This window comes from Ammospiza nelsoni, chromosome 13 (assembly GCF_027579445.1).
Source record: "Ammospiza nelsoni isolate bAmmNel1 chromosome 13, bAmmNel1.pri, whole genome shotgun sequence".
NCBI lineage: Eukaryota > Metazoa > Chordata > Aves > Passeriformes > Passerellidae > Ammospiza > Ammospiza nelsoni.
The window spans coordinates 21,257,797-21,275,863 of NC_080645.1; the positions used below are offsets into that span (position 1 = coordinate 21,257,797).

General features: G+C 64.8%; 4 protein-coding genes across 4 annotated transcripts in view; 1 reads left to right on the top strand and 3 right to left on the bottom strand.

Annotated features, from left to right (window-relative positions):
• Positions 1-118: 118 nt before the first annotated feature.
• SPATA2L (spermatogenesis associated 2 like) lies at positions 119-1,362 on the bottom strand. Its single transcript, XM_059481223.1, has 2 exons — positions 1,015-1,362; positions 119-937 (listed from the first exon to the last, which is right to left on the bottom strand). Exons 1-2 carry the CDS (start codon positions 1,360-1,362, stop codon positions 119-121), a joined length of 1,167 nt encoding a protein of 388 aa, XP_059337206.1.
• On the bottom strand, positions 1,218-5,919 carry VPS9D1 (VPS9 domain containing 1). The gene is made up of 16 exons (XM_059481574.1): positions 5,799-5,919; positions 5,278-5,350; positions 5,101-5,193; positions 4,840-5,002; positions 4,401-4,512; positions 4,223-4,285; positions 4,019-4,071; positions 3,853-3,940; positions 3,652-3,737; positions 3,111-3,562; positions 2,889-3,018; positions 2,617-2,810; positions 2,461-2,542; positions 2,245-2,349; positions 1,756-1,867; positions 1,218-1,363 (listed from the first exon to the last, which is right to left on the bottom strand). The coding sequence occupies exons 1-15, from the start codon at positions 5,913-5,915 to the stop codon at positions 1,792-1,794; spliced, it is 1,887 nt and encodes a 628-aa protein (XP_059337557.1). The 5' UTR covers positions 5,916-5,919; the 3' UTR covers positions 1,218-1,363; positions 1,756-1,791.
• A 1,385-nt stretch (positions 5,920-7,304) lies between these two features.
• Positions 7,305-13,911, top strand: ZNF276 (zinc finger protein 276). The gene is given in 11 exon segments (XM_059481331.1): positions 7,305-7,345; positions 7,347-7,931; positions 8,056-8,108; positions 8,736-9,212; positions 10,043-10,121; positions 11,104-11,184; positions 11,480-11,590; positions 11,665-11,740; positions 12,096-12,213; positions 12,451-12,550; positions 13,349-13,911. Coding segments are annotated over 11 exon segments (2,007 nt in total). The 3' UTR covers positions 13,635-13,911.
• A 221-nt stretch (positions 13,912-14,132) lies between these two features.
• FANCA (FA complementation group A) overlaps positions 14,133-18,067 on the bottom strand; it is a 32,857-nt gene continuing 28,922 nt past the window's right edge. Inside the window, exons 38-43 of the mRNA XM_059481330.1 lie at positions 17,871-17,933; positions 16,652-16,757; positions 16,206-16,281; positions 15,734-15,875; positions 15,092-15,181; positions 14,133-14,318 (exon numbers count right to left, since the gene is read on the bottom strand). Of these exons, the coding sequence (XP_059337313.1) occupies positions 14,211-14,318; positions 15,092-15,181; positions 15,734-15,875; positions 16,206-16,281; positions 16,652-16,757; positions 17,871-17,933 (585 nt within the window). The 3' untranslated portion in view covers positions 14,133-14,210. The remainder of the gene's footprint in view (positions 14,319-15,091; positions 15,182-15,733; positions 15,876-16,205; positions 16,282-16,651; positions 16,758-17,870; positions 17,934-18,067) is intronic.

The following is an 18,067-nucleotide window of genomic DNA, read 5'->3' on the forward strand; positions in this document are numbered from 1 at the left end:
GCCATGTCAGGAGTGGGGCACGGAGCCCCGGGCCAGCAGCATGTCCAGCTCTGGGCACTGTGGCAGGAGTGGGGCACAGAGCCCCGGGCCAGCAGCATGTCCAGCTCTGGGCACTGTGTCAGGAGTGGGGCACGGAGCCCCGGGCCAGCAGCATGTCCAGCTCGCTGCGCTGCAGCCACAGGCGCTGCTGCCGCTCCCCGTGCAGCTCCTGCCCGCGGTGCTGGCTGCGGCAGGCGCGGCCCAGGGCGCAGCCGCCCCCGTGCAGCTGCCGGCAGGTGCTGCAGCAGTACGAGGGCAGCATGCCCCGCTGCAGGCACGAGTGCAGCTGGTAGCAGGGCAGCTCTGGCGTGGCCTGGGGGGAATCCAGGGGCTCCCCCAGCACCTGGGGACTTGTGCCGGTCCCCACCAGCTCCGGCTGCGGGAACAGGTGAGAGGAGGTGTCCGGATCGGCGCTGCCCACAGGCTCTGGCCCCAGCGTGCTGTCGCAGCGGCCCCAGCCCCTCGCGGGCATGTCCTGAGGGTCCCTCCACAGCGCTGGGGGGGCTGTGTCCTTGCTGCCCTTGTCTTCAGGGCTGTCTGGCCTCTCCTGGTAGAGATCCACGCTGTCACCACAGTCGGGAGCCACCCTGCGCTGTGTCCCCAGGTCCTGCAGCATCTCCAGCCATCCCTTGGCACTCCCAGCCCGGTGCCGTGCCTCCAGCAGCTCCTCGGCACGGGGCCGTCGCAGCTGCAGCGCCAGCTCCGCCAGGATCTCGCACTCCAGGCGGCAGGCCAGGAAGCCGACAGCAGCGGCGATCAGCGCGGGCCCCGGGGGCAGCCGGCCCACGGCCAGGCGGTGCCGCTCCCGCCGCTCGTAGCCCAGCCGGCCCAAGCTCCGCAGCAGGTCGGCTTCGGGGAGCGCCGGGCGCAGCAGGTGCACGTAGGCGCCGGAGAAGGTCTGCAAGGAGAGCGGGGAGCGTGGCTGAGGGTGTCTGGGGACCCCCACACCATCCCCTCGCCACCTCGGGGCCTCACCGGGATGCTGCCGAACTCCCGGCGCCACGGGAAGAGGTAGAGGTTGACGGCCGCCAGCTCCAGCAGCCGGAAGGCGCCGGCCAGGCCTCGCAGCGCCAGCCCGGGGTCGGGGTGGTCCCGCAGCCCCCGGGCCAGCAGTGCCAGGGCGTCCTCGTGCAGCGCCTCCAGCAGCGCCGGCTCCTGCCGCAGCCGCTGCCGCAGCCGCTCCGCCACGGCGGGGCCGGGGCAGGTCCCGGCGGGGCCGAGCTCCCGCTGCAGAGAGCGGCGGTACTCCCGGTGGAACTCCTGCCGCAATTCCTGCCCGAAGTCCTGCCGCTGCTCCTGCCGCAGCGCCGAGCCTGCACACATCCTGCGGGCACAGCAGCGTGAGACCCCTCCCCCGCACCCCGGGTCCCCCTCCCGATGCCGTGAAGATCCCCCGGCAAAGCCTCGGATGCGGAACTCCGCTCCCCGGAGGCCTCCCGGGCACCTCCCTGGTCCCAGTCCCCCCAGCGTCACTCCCCGGCCCTGGTTCCCCCCCCCACCAAGGGCTCCCAGTGTTCCCGGCCGGCCCCGGTTCCGTCTCGGTTCTCCCGCACCTGCCGCTCCCGGCCGCTCGCGCTCCCGCTCCCGCCCCGCTCCCCTTCCGCGCGCACCGGGCCGGAACGCACGTGCCGCCTGGAGCTCCGCCCCGGGGCGGGGCCGCGCCCGCGCCACAGCGCCCCCTGCCGGGCGGGAGGACCCGCGGAGCGGCCGCAGCACCTGCCCGGGGTCTGGGGGTCCCGCGCCGCCCCCTCCTCACTGCAGCGACTCCACGTAGGACAGGGCGCTCTGCAGGGACGTCAGGCAGTACCCCTCCTCCCCGATCAGGTACCTGTGCCACAGCCATCGCACTGTCACCACCGGGACACCGCCACAGGCCCCGCAGCATCATGGCTGGGACACTGCCGTGACCAGGATGACCAGAACCGCACCACGGGCACTGCACCATCCTGGCTGGGACACTGCCATGACCAAGAACCACCACGGGCACCGCAGCATCACGGCTGGGATGCTGCCGTGACCAGGACACCACCACGGGCACTGAACCATCGTGGCTAGGGCACCGCTATGACCAGGACACCACCACACCCACTGCCCCTCAGCCCTGCTGCTATTCTGACCCACTCCCCACCCTCACAGCCCCATCCCAGGAGGGTGCTGGTTTCCTGAGCCCAGGGGTGCCTGCATGCCCAGCACCCTGGCACGTACCCCTCATGGATGAACTCCTCCAGGGCCGCACACTCGGACAGCAGCTGGGGCAGCCCGGTCTGCAGCACCACATAGGACAGGATGGGCAGCAGGTCATCTGCCCCGCTGTGACAATAGGGCCTGTCAGCCGTGCTGGCCACAGGGACCGGCACCCCAACACCGCACTGGGCACAGACCCCACACCGGTCCCTCACTCCCCGTGGCTCCTGCACTCACATGGCGGCCGTGGCGAGGCTCCGGCCGTCGCGGGAGCCGCAGTACTCCTCGGCACACTCGCAGATGCCGCGCAGGGCCCGCACTGTGGCACAGGGCGGGCGTCAGGGCCACCATCGCCACCCTGGGCCCCTGCCCCGCGCCCCCAGCGCCGCTCACCGATGCACTCGAGCTTCCTGCGGGGACAGCTCTCCAGCGCCATCAGCCGCAGGTCCTGCACGGCCGAGGCGTACGCGGGGCGGCCGGGCCCGGGCGGGAAGAGGCGCGAGGCCAGCCCCATGTCGGCGGGGCCGGCGTGCCGGTGCCGCTCCATGCTGCGCGCCAGGGCCGCCTCACGGGGCTGCTGCACGGTCCTGCGGGCACGGAGGTGACAGGGAGGGGGCCAGGAAGGGGTCAGTGGGTCATAGAACCCCCAAAGAGGGTCGTGGTACCTGTAGAGGGCCAGGAGCGGGGCCCACAGCGGGGGGAAGAAAGCCTCCTCCAGGCAGGCCAGGCACTGGTCCTTGCCGGCGGCGGTGCCGAGCCCCTCGAAGGCCAGCAGAGTGAGAGCCAGCAGCCTGTCTGGGAGAGGTGAGACACAGAGCTCGCTGGGACCCCCATCCTACCCACGCTGGGACCCCCATCCTGCTCCCGCTCCCTCGGCTGTCCCTCACCGATGGCGTTGTGGATGTCCCTCACGACGCCCTTCAGCAGCTCCGGCAGCGCCGCGTCCTGCCCGGAGCTGGCCGGGGCCTCTGCGGGGGCCCAGCCCTCGGGGGACGCCAGGAACCGCTCCAGGTCCTCGAAGGAGCTCTCCCGGGGGGGCTCGGCGGGCCCCGGGGCGCCGCTGTCGGCGAGGGGAGTGCTGGAGTGGCTGTGCCGCAGCGCGGCCGGGCCGTGCTCGGGCACTGAGAACATGCAGTGCAGGCTGCGGGACGCTCGGAGCCGGCGGCCCCCGGGCTCGGCGGGCAGCGAGGAGCCCCCGGCGTCCAGCGACAGGAAGGACAGGGCCGAGGGAGAGCCAGGGGAGGCGTCGGCGGGGCCGCGGCTGACGGCGGGGTAGAGGCGGGCGTACACCGCGCACTGCAGCCGCCGCAGCAGCTGCGAGATGGGGTGCTCGGGGCAGCTGCGGGCACAGGGAGGGGATGGGCAGGGGGCACCGGCAGCAGCCGCAGCCCCCTCACTCTGGCAGGGCCGTGCCCACCCCTGCAGTACCTCAGGAGGCAGGAGAAGAGCCCTGATACCACGGAGAGATCCGCCGGGCTCCGCTTCAGCTGCGCCTTCCACTGCCTTGGCCAGTCCTGGGGAGTGTCCAGGGCTGGTCAGGGGAATGGTGCAGCACCCTGTCCCATGGCACAGCCTCCTGCCCCGTGGCACAGCCTCCAGCCCTGCCAGCAGCCCCTGGCACACACTCACATGGTCCTGCTCATACTCAAGGATGGCAGCGTAGAGTGCTCGCTGCTCCTGCTCCTCGGGAGTGAGTGCCACGCTGCTGGAGAACCTCCTGGGGACAGCCCGGGCCAGTGAGGGCACTGCTGGGTGTCCCCAGAGCTCAGGGTCCCGCAGTGACATCCCCACTCACCGGTTGGCCGCCTCCTGCAGCCGCAGCCGCCGCTCTTCCATCTTGCGCTGCAGCTGGGCCAGGCACAGTTAAGGGCCCAGAGCCACCAGCGTGCTCACCCACTGCCCTTCTCCCTCCTCCATCCCCCAGCTGGGACCCTGCGTGGGGTGGGTGACAGCCAGGACAGGGCAGGGGCTCCTGGAGCAATCCCACAGGGAAGGATACAGTCTCCTCCCGGGCCTTGGCGATCACCAGGTTCTCCATCATCTGCCGCTGCAGGGACAGCGTCTGTGGAGCAGGAGGGGAGTTGGGGACATCCACCCACACCTCATGGACACCAGTGGGGATCCCCCAGGCACCCTCTCCCTGCCTGGCTCCCAGCTCCTCCCCAGCCCCCACTTGCCAGGGATGTTTTCTGCACAGCCTGGTTTGGGTTCAGCCGTGCTACCCGCGCCTCGTAGGCCGCCTTCAGCTTCTGGTTCTGCAGGGAGGCCTCCTCCAGCGGGGTCAGCTCCCTGTAGGAACAGCCTGAGCACTCGCCATAGGGCACAGGACACGTGCCAGGACCACATCCTGCTCGTGACCCCGCAGGCAGGCATGGGGCCACAGCCAGTCCTTGTGTGGCAGTTCTTGCCAGACCCCGTGTCCCAAACCCCTCGTGTTTGAACCCCCCATGTCCTACCCGCTGTGTTTGAAACTCCCATGTCCATCTCGCTGTGTTTGAGTCTCCCACGTCCCCGCCCTGTATCCCAGCCCACATCAGCCCCCATCCTCCACCCCTCTGTGTCCCAGCCCCGTGACCCTGCCCCATGTTCTATCTCCCAGCTCCAAGCCCCCCGTACTTCCGAGCGCTCTGTGCCTCGGCGATCTGCAGCTTCTGGAAGATCTCCGGGGGCAGGAACGGCGAGAGCTTCCCCCCCTCGTCCGAGCAGACACGGCGGTGCCTGGGAAGGGGCGCCGGGCCCCCGCCCCGCTCCTGTGCGGCCGCTTTCACCTGGGCTTTCCCTGGGGAGGGGGCAGGACAGGCGGGCTGTGCCCCACCACCGGCCTGGCCCTGCGGGGACACCCGGCTCCCCAAAACGGGACCCGCACCCCTCACTCACCCAGCGCCGCCGCGATGGATTTCACCCTCTCCAGGCACTGCTCCGCCAGCTTCAGCAGTTTGGGGGTGTCAGGGGTGACCCCCTCGCTGTTCTCTGTGGGGAGGGCGTGCTGAGGGCACTGCAGGACCTGCACCCACCGCCCTGGTTCGGCGGGGGGCACACGGGGTCCTGCCCTACCTGTCCCTGCCGCCTCCTCCTGCAGGGCCTGGGCGATCAGCGTGATGCTCTTCAGGTACTCCACGTACGCCTCCTGCCAAGGCGGGGGCTGAGCAGGGACCCGGGCAGGGGAGCTCGGGAACCCCCCCGGCCTCGGGGGACCGCAGCTCCGGCTCCCAGCGGGGTACAGGGCAGCCCGGGGATGAGGCCCCGGCAGCGGGGTGTGAGTCCAGGGCCGCGGGGGGAGCCCCGAGATGCGGGTGAGCCCCAGGGAGCCGGATGAGACCGGGGGTGCTGCCCCGGGGACGGGGGTGAGGCCGGGGACGAAGCCGAAGGATGCGGGGGAAGCCCAGGGATGCAGGAGAAGCCGAGGATGCGGGGGGAGCCCCGGGATGCAGGAGGAGCCCCGGGATGCAGGAGAACCCGCAGATGCAGCCCCGGGGGTGGGGGTTGAGCCCGGGGTAGCGGGGGGAGCCCCGGGGGTGCAGTCCCGGCGCTGCGGCCGAACCCGGGGGTCCCTCCCCGGCCGTGCCCGCGCTCACCCTGGTCCGGCCGGCGCTGTCCATGCCCAGGGCGCCGCTCGCCGCCCTCATGGCTCCCTGCAGGCCGCGGCCCCCCCGGCCCGGCGCGGGCCCCTCGGCGCCCCCCGGCGCGGCCATGGCCGCGGGGCCGCCCGGAACGGCGCGCTGGGGCCGCGGGCCCGCCCGGAGCGCGGCGGGACGGACCGGGCGCGGCGGGTCCCCCCGGCCGGCGGGGGCGCTGCGGGCGGGCGGAGCCGCCGGGCCCGGCGGGGACGATGAAGCGCGATCGGCGCGGGCGGTTCCTGGCGGCCCCGGGCGGCCCCCGGCCCCCCCCCGCGCCCCGCCGGACCCCCGGCACGGCCGCCCGCAGCTCCGAGCCCGCCGAGCCCCCCGCGGCCGCCGCCTGCGCACCGGAGGCAGGTGAGGCCCGAGCGCGGGGACCGGGGCGGGGGGAGCGGGGGCACGGCCGGAGCCGTTTCCCCGGGGCCGGAACCGCCGCGGGGGCACCGGCGGGACCGGCCGCCACCGGCACGGGCTGCGAGCACCGGGTACGGGCGAGGCTCGGTGTGGCGGGGCTCCCTCCGCACGGCCGGGTCAGAGCCCCCGTCCCGGGGCTCGGTACCGAGCGGGCGGCAGGTCAGAATTTGCCCGTTTGTGTGGAGTTTCTGCCCCCTGAAACACGGAACATCCCGGTGCCGGTAACGGCAAGGTAAGGAGCAATTCGGCACACGGGCAGGGAGAGCGGGGGCTCCTCCCGCTATCTCGGGGTGCTCTGCCGCTGCCTGCTCCGGTTTGGCCGTGACCGGGACCCTCCCTCCATCCCGGTTTGGGGGTGCCTGGGACCCTCCTGCCATCCCGATTTGGGGTTTGGGGTGCCTAGGACCCTCCCGCCATCCCGGTTTGGGGTGGCTGGGAGCCTCCCGCCATCCCGGTTTGGGGTGGCTGGGAGCCTCCCGCCATCCCGGTTTGGGGTTTGGGGTGGCTGGGAGCCTCCCGCCATCCCGGTTTGGGGTTTGGGGGTGCCTGGGACCCTCCCGCCATCCCGGTTTGGGGTTTGGGGGTGCCTGGGACCCTCCCGCCATCCCGGTTTGGGGTTTGGGGTGCCTGGGACCCTCCCGCCATCCTGGTTCGGGGTTTGGGGTGGCCGGTACCCGGGTATGCTGCAGCTGGGGCAGGAGATAAGCGAGATCTCCAACGGCTCCCGTGGGTGTTGGGACACCGGCGTTGCCCCGGGACAGCGGCTGGCACGCGGGGCACGCTCTAACGGGGGGTTCAGCCACCCAAGACTCTCCCCCGGGAGGTGCTGCCCTGTCCCGCCACCCTGTCCCAGCTGTCCTGGGAGCCTGCTCCACCCCGGGGTTCTGAGCGTGGCTGGGTTGGATCAGGGCTGGGAGAGGCCGTGCTCGGGATTCCCATCACACCTGGGATCAGCAGAGGGATGGGGATCATCCCAGAGAACAGGGATGGCGCAGGTGACACTGCTGGGTGACACTGCCCCACGCCAGGGCGCTGCTGGGGAGCTGAGGGATGGGACAGCCAGCGCTGGGGCGGCCAAGGGACACAATGCCAAAATACCTGGGAGATAAACACTCGGGAAGAGCTGCCGGAACCAAGGGATGGCATTGGCAGAGTCCTGGGAACCCCACAGCACAGAGCAGGCTCTGCCACCGGCGCAGTGGGGCCAGAAGGGCTGATTTTGGGTCAGCTGCTTTTCTTTTCCTGCCTGGATTTCCCGTGCTTTGCTGAAGGCAGGGCTAGGGCGGCAGCTGGGATGGAGGAGAGGGGAGCACCTTTGGCTGCCTCGGTGCCACCCCTCAGCAGCCGCGTTTGCTCCTCCCGGGCAGGAATCGGCCGGGCGCTGAGCACCGGCTACTGCCGCCTGTGCCACGGCAAGTTCTCCTCGCGGAGCCTGCGCCACGCCTTCGGCAAGGTGCCCGTGCTGGGCGAGAGCTCGGAGAAGCAGCGCCGCGTGGACCAGGTGTTCTTCGCCGACTTCCAGCGCCTGGTGGGCGTGGCGGTGCGCCAGGACCCCGCGCTGCCCCAGTTCGTCTGCAAGAAATGCCATGCCCAGTTCTACAAGTGCCGCAGCGTGCTCCGCACCTTCATCCAGAGGGTGAACGCCTCGCCCACGGGCCACGCCAAGGCCAAAGGAAAGTACGTGGCCTTCCTCGCCTCCCGTGCTGCCCCGTGTTCCTCCGTGTTCCCCCGTTCTGCCCCGTGCTGCCCCATGATCCCTCCGTAACCCCCAAACGCCACTGTGCCCCTCTGGTTTTTGCAGGAGCAGCGGGGTCCAGGCACAGCCGGGTATGGAAGGAGGTGCCTCCTGCCTGGGTGAGTGCCCACCCTCTTTTTCTTTCTGCTTCAGCATCAGTGGAGGAATGATGGGTGGTAGGGCGTCTGGGAGGGTGAGGGTTCTGGTGTGCTTTGACACAGCTGGTTAAGGTTCTCCTTCCTCCCTTTGGCTGCTCAGGGGTATCTTCACCTTCCTGAGCTGGGCCAGACAGGCAGAGGCTCACCTGGGGGTGCGAAGAGCAGGCAGAGCAGATTTGGGTGGCAGTGCCAGGCCTGTCCCAGCTGGTGTTGGACACTGGTGACAATTGGAAATATGAAATTCCCTTTGAGCTGTGAATGATGGAGGGAGGTGGTGCAGCCACTGTCCCTGGAGGTGTTTAGGGAAAAACTGGATGGAGGTGTTTAAGGAAAGACTCAGTGCTCTGGTGGATAGGGTGCTGTTTGGTCATGGGTTGGACTCGGCGATCTCAGGGGTTGTTTCCATCCTCAGTGGTTCTGTGAGGAATCAGGAGCAGGCGTTGGCACTGCCCCGGTGAATGAAATGAAATTTTGGGAAGGGAAACGGGGTGGTTCCCACCTGCCTTGTGGGGCACCCCTGGGAGGGGAAGCAGCTCCACATCCCCGTGTGCCCAGGCCTGAGCGCGCCGCCCCTCCTCTCCCCGGCAGTGGAGCTGATCACGTCGAGCCCGCAGTGCCTGCACAGCCTGGTGCGCTGGGCGCACGCTCACGCCGGGGGCTGCGCCTCGGTGCCGGCGCTGCGCGGCGTGCTCTCCTCCGAGTACTGCGGGGTGCTCCGCGCCTCCTGGGGCTGCGCCGACGGCCACGACTACGTCATGGACACGGGCTCGGACCGCGGCTCCGCGCCGCTCGACACCGCCGCCGCCCTCAGGTGTGACTGGGGCAAGGGCCCGGCGCAGCAGCGCCTGACTGACAACGGGGCCGAGGCCGTTGCTGCCCCCAGAGCCCAGCAGGCTGCAGCAAGGACAGCTCCCGGCCAGCAGCCCCCCAGCACGGGGAGCACGGGGTGCGTGGAGAAGGAGCCCACGCAGGACAGGGATCCGTCTCCCTCGCGGCTGGACGGCAACGCCTCCGCCCGGGAGCAGGCCCTGCCGCAGCCTGTCTCCCCTCTGAGCACTGCCACAGGTAAGGGGTTTGCTTCCTGAGCTCTGTCCCAGCCTCAGGGGAAGGACAGGGAGCTGGAGAGGTGGCCCAGGGAGTGACAAGGGGCTGGGCCCTCTCCTTGGAGACTGCTGTTCCTCAAGGAGAGCGCAGATCCTTCTGGGAAGGGCTCAGAGATTGGCCTCTGACTGGGGTGGAGGATGCTCAGCCACGCAGAAGGGACGGGGACACAGGGTCATACTCCTGTCCCTGCCTGCTGTTCCCGTTCTGATAGAGGGGAGACCCTGCTGCCAGGCTCTTCCTGGGGAAATGGAATGGTCACTGGTTCCTCTCAACACTGTTTGCCAGATGTTTCTTTTGGCTCGACCCTGAAGCTGGGTTTCCCTGCTGTGCAGCAGCTGATGCTGAATCCCAGGAGGCCCTTCTGCCCCTAAAGGAAAACTGCTGAGTGGGTTTGGGCTGGGTGCACTGCCACAAACACCACTAACACAAGCAAGGAATTAACACCCATTTTGAGTTCCAGAAGTGGGGCTGTGTTTAGCTCCAGCCCTCACGGGAGATGTTGGCTGCTGGACACAAGAATGGCAGCTGGGGGACAATTCTCTCAGTTACAGGTGTCACAGGAGGAACCAAGAGCTGCTCCTGGGAGCTGCAGGGTCAGGGTGGAGCTCAGGGAGAGCCGTTTCTGGGCAGGGGGGACAGTTTGGTTCAAGCAATCACTGATTGCCACGGAGCATGTGTTCCCCATGGTGTGACCACGCGAGTGCAGCCAGAGCAGTCGGCTCCTCCTCGGCCACCAGGGCTCTGCTGCTTTTCCTTGTAACCCACCGTGTTCTCCTTCCTTCCTTCCCTAGGCCAGTTGAGTGGGAAGCAGGTTCTGTCTGCAACGTCGGATGAGCGGGTAAAAGACGAGTTCAGTGACCTTTCTGAGGGGTGAGAGAAGAGTGGGTTTAACACAGCCTAAATGTCTTCTTTGCCAGTGGGAACCCCCAGCCTGGAGAGCTCTTTCTCCACCAGCACCAGGGGCTCGGAGCTGTGGCTCTGCCACCTCAGAGCTCATGGCACGGGGGCTCTGAGCTCCCTCCTGTGCTCTGGGGAGTTTGCACACACGTGTGCTCCGTGTTTGTGGGTTGCTCCCAGCAATCCTGGCCCTGCTTGTCCCCTCTCTGCTGGGGAAGGAGCAGGAGCTGCTGTGGGAGAGCAGTGGGAGCGGGAATGCAGGCATGGTGTGGTACATGGAGAAACCACCTTGTTTGCTTTAACTGGGAAATGGGAGAGGGAGGGACCTGGCAGCTCTGCAGTCCGTTGTGAGCGAGGATTTGGCTCAGTCCAACACAGGGGTTTGGAATGGGGCTGTAAATACAGGAATCCAGGCATTACCAGTCTAAAGGGCCAAGTGCAGAGTGACTCCAGAGTCAGCTGAGCCTGTCAGCTGTCACATCAAAAGGGCCGCAAGGATTTATTGCCTATTTCCTGTCTTCAGGAATTAATTGCTTCTCGTATGGCTTAAGGCCTAAAAGGAGGGAAAAGGAAAGTCCAAATGTGGCTGTTACATTTGAGGGAATACAGAATGACCCACAGCTTCATTAACCTGCGCCAGACAATTATGTGACATTCTTGCTCCACAAAATTCCTTTTCCCAGTAGAGGAAGCAGCAGCCACATCCCTCACCCATGAATAGATCCTTTCAGTAACAGCCGTTTTTTTGTTCTCCTGACAGTGGTTTGATTATTGTTGCAGAGATTTAGCCCTAAAAGGACTTGGTTTGGGTCCTTGCTGCGTTCACCGGCGCTGGGGAGAGGACGGGGAGGAGAACACGTGCCCTGGGGGAGATGGATGTGCTGGGAATGGGGAAGTGCTGGTGCTGAGGGTCAGCCCGAGGTCACCTTGGTAAAGGGCAGCTTCTCCCTCTCAGGGACTTCTTGAGCGACGATGAAAGCGAGAAGAGAAACGTGCAATCCTCAGACGACTCCTTCGAGCCTTACCCCGAGAAGAAGTAAGGGGCTCTCAGGGTGGGTGGGGGGCTGGTGCCCACCCCTGTGGGGCTGACATGCCTTTCCTTAGGGCTCTGTTCCTGCCTGGGGGTCACAGAGATGCCCCCAAGCTCCCCACTGGGTTTAACTGGCTGGGCCCTCACCCCCAGCCTGGCACAGCCACAGCCTGGCTCGTGTACCTGGGGCTGTGTGTGCTCCTGCTCTGCCAGATCACAGCAGGTGTAACAGCTGGGGACACTTTGGTGGGTCTAAAACCAAGATCAAGTCTTAAACCATTGTCCTGGTTCTTTCTTGGAGGGTTTCTGGCAAGAAAAGCGACAGTAAAGAAGCAAAGAAGGCGGAAGAGCCCAAAATAAGGAAGAAGCCGGGTCCTAAGCCAGGCTGGAAAAAAAAAATCAAATGTGAACGGTAAGGAGGGACCATCAGGGCTGGGCTGGGCTGCAGCCCCACTGCCACAACACCTCACACAGCTCTGCTTGCAGGGAGGAGCTGCCCACCATCTACAAGTGTCCTTACCAGGGCTGCACTGCTGTCTACAGAGGGGCTGATGGCATGAAGGTGAGCTCGGGCTCTGCTCCTGTCCCACACTGGTGATTCCCAGCACTCTGCAGCCACTTATATTGAGCAGAGGATCCCTGATGGGTTTAATTCCCCACCCTGCTCTGCAGGAGGCAGTGAGCCACTAAAAGCAGCCTGCAGGGAGTCCTGGAGCCTTTTCCAGGCTCTGGCTCTCCTGTTTCTCCTGTCCTGGAGCCTGCCCCCGGCTCCCAGCAGGAACAGGCTGCACTGTGTCCAGCTGCAGCCCCTGCTGCCAGGGCAGGGTTGGGATGCAAACCCTGGGTTTGCACGTGGTGGTCTCGGTGTTGTTTGGGGATCCAGTTGTTCCCTGTCAGAAGCTCTCCTTGCTTTGCAGAAGCACATCAAGGAGCACCACGAGGAGGTGCGGGAGCGGCCCTGCCCTCACCCTGGCTGCAACAAGGTGTTCATGATCGACCGGTACCTGCAGCGGCACGTCAAGCTCATCCACACAGGTGGGTCCCACAGCTGCCAGGGCACGCACACCCCCTGGTGCCCTGCTGGGGGGTGCTGAGGCCAGGGGGAAGGGGGCACAGGGCTCCCTGTGTGCCTGTGAACGTGGAACAAGCCGTTGAGCAGGGGAGGGGCTCAGACTCGCACAGGGAGCGTGGCAGCTGATGTGCAGGGCACATCCCGGGGTACGGTTCCATCGCAGAGCTCAGCAGAGCCGTGACTCCCTGTTTGTGTGGCAGAGGTACGGAACTATATCTGTGATGAGTGTGGGCAGACCTTCAAGCAACGCAAACACCTCTCGGTCCATCAGATGCGGCACTCGGGAGCGAAGCCCCTGCAGTAAGTGATGATTCCAGGGGGGATGGAGGGGACAGTCACTGATTCTGGCACGGGAATCCTGGGGTGCAGACCCTGCCTGGAGCTGGCAGCAGCCTGCCTGGATCATTTAAATGGAATGAATGAGGGCAGGGTCATGGAGCACCTGTGCTGTGAGGAAAGGCTCAGAGTGCTGGGTGGGTTCAGGCTGAAGAAGATTCCAGGGAGACCTTAGAGCCCCTTGCAGGGCCTAAAGGGGTTCCAGGAGAACTGGAGAGGAATTTGGGACAAAGTCCTGCAGTAACAGGACAAGGGGGAATTGCTTCCCACTGCCAAAGGGCAGGGTTAAATGGGATATTGGAAAGATACTCTTTCTTGTGAGGATGGTGAGGCCCTGGCACAGGCTGTGGACTCCCCATCCCTGGAAGTGTTCAAGGCCAGGTTGGACGAGGTTTGGAGCAGCCTGGGATAGTGGAAGGTGTGGGGGATGTGGATAGTGGCAGGGGGTGGGATGGGATGTGCTTTAAGGTCCCTTCCCACCCAAACTGTGCCAAGATTCAGTGATTCAGTGAAATGTCCGTTCCCAACACCTGCTCCAGCCCCTCTCCCGGCTGAGGGGGGCAGCAGCAGGCTCAGTGTCCATTGCCAGCCCCAGCTCTCCCGGCTGAGGGAGGCAGCAGCAGGCTCAGTGTCCATTGCCAGCTCCATTGCCAGCCCCTCTCCCGGCTGAGGGGGGCAGCAGCAGGCTCAGTGTCCATTGCCAGCCCCAGCTCTCCCGGCTGAGGGGGGCAGCAGGCTGTGCTGAGCCCCTGTGCCCCGCAGGTGCGAGATCTGCGGGTTCCAGTGCCGCCAGCGCGCCTCCCTCAAGTACCACATGACCAAGCACAAAGCCGAGGCCGAGCTGGAGTTCGCCTGTGACCAGTGCGGGAAGCGCTTCGAGAAGGCGCACAACCTCAACGTGCACATGTCCATGGTGCACCCCCTGACCCAGGCCCAGGACAAGGGCAAGGCGCTGGAGCCAGAGCCCCTGGTGCTCCTCACTGCCGCAGGGACTGCGCAGGGCCAGGCGGTGAAGCCAGAAGTGACTGCGGAGCCCGAGCCCACCTGAGGGGACAGGAGCCATCCCAGCCCGGGCCATCCCAGCCCGGCCCAGCCCCGTAGGAGCCGATCCGGCACCGGAGATTTTTAATCTACGTTTTAGTCTCCCAAAGAACTCGGTGGAATTAGCTTCAGCTTGCTCAGAAAGGCTTGTTCCCATGCAGTGATTGCCGTGCTCACGTCTGACTCAGCAGTGTTGTACTCAGAGTGTCCAACCCCGGGGAGGGACGCTGGCAGCACCGCCCTGTCCCCGGCCCCACGCACACCTTGTGCAAACCAAGTCGGCCACAACTGCCCCCTGCCTGCACAGAGGTGCCCCTGGGGGCTCCAGGGGGACAACTTCAAGGAGACGTTTTGTTTTGGAAAAGAAGAAAAAAAAAACCAACAAAACAAACCAACAACATAATTATGAGTCCCAAAGCAAGTCTAAACTGAAAATTTGTAACCTACTTTTTATTGTAACAAGAGCTTCATGGTTATGCTTGTAATAAATTATTTACAAAGTAATTTGAAAAAAAAATGGCCCAGGTGAGAAAGGTGGCTCCTTGTGTCAGGTGTAGGTGAGGTGTTGGGCTGAGTCCATTCCTCAGAACAGTTCCAGCTCCTCCTCCAGCTCCACGTCCACAGCGGGCCGGCAGAAGTGCCGAAGGGTGGCTGCCAGCTCGGGGTCCAGTTCTTCACAGGTGCTGAGGAGCTGGGGAAGGGCAGGGAGCCAGGTTAGAGCTGCTCCAGCTTCCCCAAGGCCAGTTCCAGCAGCACCGGGGCCTTTTGCTGCCTTCTCAGCCAAGCACAGGCAGAGGAGGGGGAAACTCCACTCATGGCAGTGGCTGTGCCTGACAATTCCCTCGGACCGAGCGGGAACGGCCACACGAGGGCAGGGCTGGATGTGCTGGGAACGGTGGAGGAGGAGGCCATGGCATGGCTGGGCACGAGGTGTGCCCCTGCTCCCAGGTGAGACAGAGCAGCACAGAACATTCCCGGGTGAGACAGGGAAGCACAGAGCATCCCCAGGTGGGTCAGAGCAGCACGGGCTCGGCACAGGTAGGGGATCAGTGCCCGGGGAGCTGCAGCAGCACTCCCAGCTCACACTGGCAGCAGAGGGGAGCAGTGCTCCTACCGGCTGGAAAAGGAGAGCAGTGCTCCTACCGCCTGGATAAGGGGGAACACTGCTCCTACCGGCTGGATAAGGGGAGCACTGCTCCTACTGCCTGGATAAGGGGAGCACTGCTCCTACTGCCTGGATAAGGGGAGCACTGCTCCTACCGGCTGGATAGGGGGGAGCACTGCTCCTACCGCCTGGATAAGGGGAGCACTGCTCCTACCGGCTGGATAAGGAGAGCAGTGCTCCCACCGCCTGGATAAGGGGAGCACTGCTCCCACCGGCTGGATAAGGGGAGCACTGCTCCTACCGGCTGGATAAGGGGAGCACTGCTCCTACCGGCTGGATAAGGGGAGCACTGCTCCTACCGGCTGGATGTTGCCAAGGCTCCGGGCAGGGCACTGGGGGATGGCTCCCAGCAGGAACTGCCGGGCTGCAGAGATCAGCTCCAGGGGATCCTGCAGACAAGGGAGAGACAATGGAGGCAGAACACCACCCTCAGCCCAGCCCCTGCTCCAGAAGAGAAGCAGAAGCCAGAACCCCACAGCCGAGGCTGTCACAGCTCAGAGGGCAGGGGGTGTTTGGGGTGTGGGAGCAGCCCTGGCAGTTCTCTCTGTCCCAGGGGAGGAGGAACCTGCAGGAGCTCCCTCTGCTCTGCATGGGAAGGTGGGAACGAGAGAGATGCTGCAAGTGCTGCTGCAGGGAAGAGCTGAAGAACATGATACAAGAGGTTTTGAGCTGGAGAGGGGTGGATTTAGACTGGATATTAGGAAGAAATTCCTGGCTGTGAGGGTGGGCAGGCCCTGGCCCAGGTTCCCTGAGCAGCTGTGGCTGTCCCATCCCTGGCAGTGCCCAAGGCCAGGTTGGATGGGACTTGGAGCACCCTGGGACAGTGGAAGGTGTCCCTGCCCAGAGCAGGGGGTGGAACAGGCAGAGGTTTAAGGTCATTTCCAACCCAAACCACTCAGGGAGTGTATGACAGGAGAAAAGAGAGTCCAGGCTTTGCTTACATGCTCAGTGTGGTCTTGATCAGACTGTGGCAGGACTTGCCCCTCCACAAAGAGCTGCAGCAGCTGGATGTACATCTGGAGAGCCACGCTGAGGAAGGTGGGCTCCTGCTGAAGCAGCTCCTGCTGGAAGCTGGGGGTGAGGCTGGAGGGGTCACACATGGGCTCTGTTAGCTCTGGGGCCGTGGCACACACAGCTGCTGCTCTTCCTGAGTGCCATGGCATCCCAGGAGGCAAAGGCAGCTCCCAAACCTGATGTTTGGAGCACAGGGCTGAAGGGACACCTCTGGCACAGCTCTTTAGCAAAAGGAACAGGGCTCCTCAAACAGCACCGAGCCTGATGAGGCTCTCTGTGCCTCAGGGAAGGGGTAACTGTGCTCACCCGCAGGCCAGCAGTGCTGGTACCCCTGTGCCAGCTGCTGTGGGTGCCAGCCATGCCCCCATGCCCCTCCCAGCCCGGCAGGTCAGTCAGTACCTGTAGAAGGCCAGGGGCAGGAGCCGGGTGTGCCGCTGTGAGGCTGCTCTGTGCAGGACGTGGAACATCCCAGGGGCTGCAGGGACAGGAGGAGCACTGAGGGGACAGCAGGGACACTGAGACCTTCAGAGAGCCCCACCTCAGCCCTCCTGCCCCTGCAGCAGCACAGGGGCTGCACAGCTTCCTTCCAGGCCACAATAAATGCAGGTGGTGCTCAGGGGTGGTGACAGCAAGAGAGGGAAGTTGTCCCCTCAGGCTTTTTCTGCCTGACAAGGCTGAGTTCAGGCATTCCTGACCATCAACTGGGTCTGCCATACTCTGGGACAGGAGCAGGATGCTCTCAGCTTTCACACAAGTGGTTTTTGTGCTGCTTGCAAAGGCCCAGCAGCCCCTTTTCCCAGGGACACCCCAACCCAGGGATGGGTCACCCTGGGGACAGGACTCACCTCCCTCTGCTGAGTGGAAGAGCAGGGGCCAGGCTGTGCCCCTGCCTTGCAGGCACTGCAGGATCTGCAGGGACCATTCCAGGGAGGTCTGGAAATCCACTCCTTCCTGGGAGTCAGACAGGAGAGCTCTCCTTGCTCCTGGGCTGTGCTTGCATCAGAGCAGGGAGGAGCCCCCACAAGGGCTGCGCATGAAGGGCTCTGCCAAAGGACCCCAGGAATTCACCCCAAATCCTTCCCTCACCTGCAGCCTGGGTTCCCCCAGGGAATTGGGCACCAGAGTGAGGCAGTGCCCTCCTCACCAAGGGCTGAGAGAGGGCAAAGCTGCACCATGGAATGGTTTGGGTTGGAAGGGACCTTAAAGACCCAATCCCACCCCTCTGCCATGGGCAGGGCCACCTTCCACCAGCCCAGGCTGCTCCAAGTCCCATCCAAGCTGGATTAGCCAAGAGCCCACTGCACATCCTGCACCCACCCCAGGAGCAGCCCTGTGCCCCTGACCTCTCTGGTGACATGTCCCGGGGTTATTGTGGGGTTTGTTTTCATTACTCATTTCAGTGGATTAACCCCAGCTCTGCCTGCCCAGGGTGTTTCTCTCCTCCCTGGCTCTTCCCCCAGACTCTCCCAAGGGCAGACTGAGACCAGGTGGTTCCTTGTGCCTGAATCTGCTCCCTGAGCCCATCTGGGAGGTGACTCCCCAAATGGCTGCACTCCACAGCTGAGGGGACACACAGGGACAGAACCAAGCCTCCACAGGCAGCTCTGGAAGCGGCCTGTCATCTCTGCTCCTTCACAAACAGCATTAAACCATTTGGAAACTGCTGTTCCTCCTTCCCGGGCAGCCCTTCTGCCATGCAGTACCACACTCCAGCCGGAGGGAAAACCTCATCTGACAGATGTGAGATCTGCACAGAGGCTGAGCGAGACACCAGGCTCCTGCACTACCTGGGAGGTGAAAAGTCTGAACAGCAAACTGGAAATAATAAATCAGCCAGGAGCAGGAATAAAAGCAGTGAAAGGGGAGATAACGTCAGGGAGAGAGGAAAAGGCAGGATTAATCTGATGGGAACAGAAGGGCTTTCAGCAGCCTTGTCTGGGGTGCTGCTGATCCCTTCCTCCTGGCAGAACCAGCTCCCAGCCTCCCCACAAAGCATTTCTGGGCAGCAAACCAAGCTGATGAGACACATCCAGTGCCAGGAGAGTTCCCTGGGGCTGAGCTCACCTTTGGTGCTATTCTGGCTGAGATGAGATCCAGCAGTGAGAAGAACAGCAGAGCAACCAGGAGCTGCAAGGAAAAGAGGCTGCCTGTCAGCTGTGATGGTGACTTGGAACTCGGCCTTTCCATCAGGGAATTGAAACATTTCACCTTCCAGATGCCTTCCCAGCCTGGACTGATGGACCACAGACCCCAGGCACCCC

Bases quoted from the DNA above. Each gene is read 5' to 3' on its own strand.
- SPATA2L (XM_059481223.1), bottom strand. From the start codon at position 1,362: ATGTGTGCAGGCTCGGCGCTGCGGCAGGAGCAGCGGCAGGACTTCGGG. The intron at 938-1,014 runs GTGAGGCCCCGA...CTCTCCTTGCAG, and splicing joins GGGAGTTCGGCAGCATCCCG to ACCTTCTCCGGCGCCTACGT.
- VPS9D1 (XM_059481574.1), bottom strand. From the start codon at position 5,915: ATGGCCGCGCCGGGGGGCGCCGAGGGGCCCGCGCCGGGCCGGGGGGGC. The intron at 3,563-3,651 runs GTACTGCAGGGG...CTGTGCCCGCAG, and splicing joins CTCTTCTCCTGCCTCCTGAG to CTGCCCCGAGCACCCCATCT. The intron at 2,543-2,616 runs GTGAGCGGCGCT...CCTGTGCCACAG, and splicing joins CAGGAAGCTCGAGTGCATCG to TGCGGGCCCTGCGCGGCATC.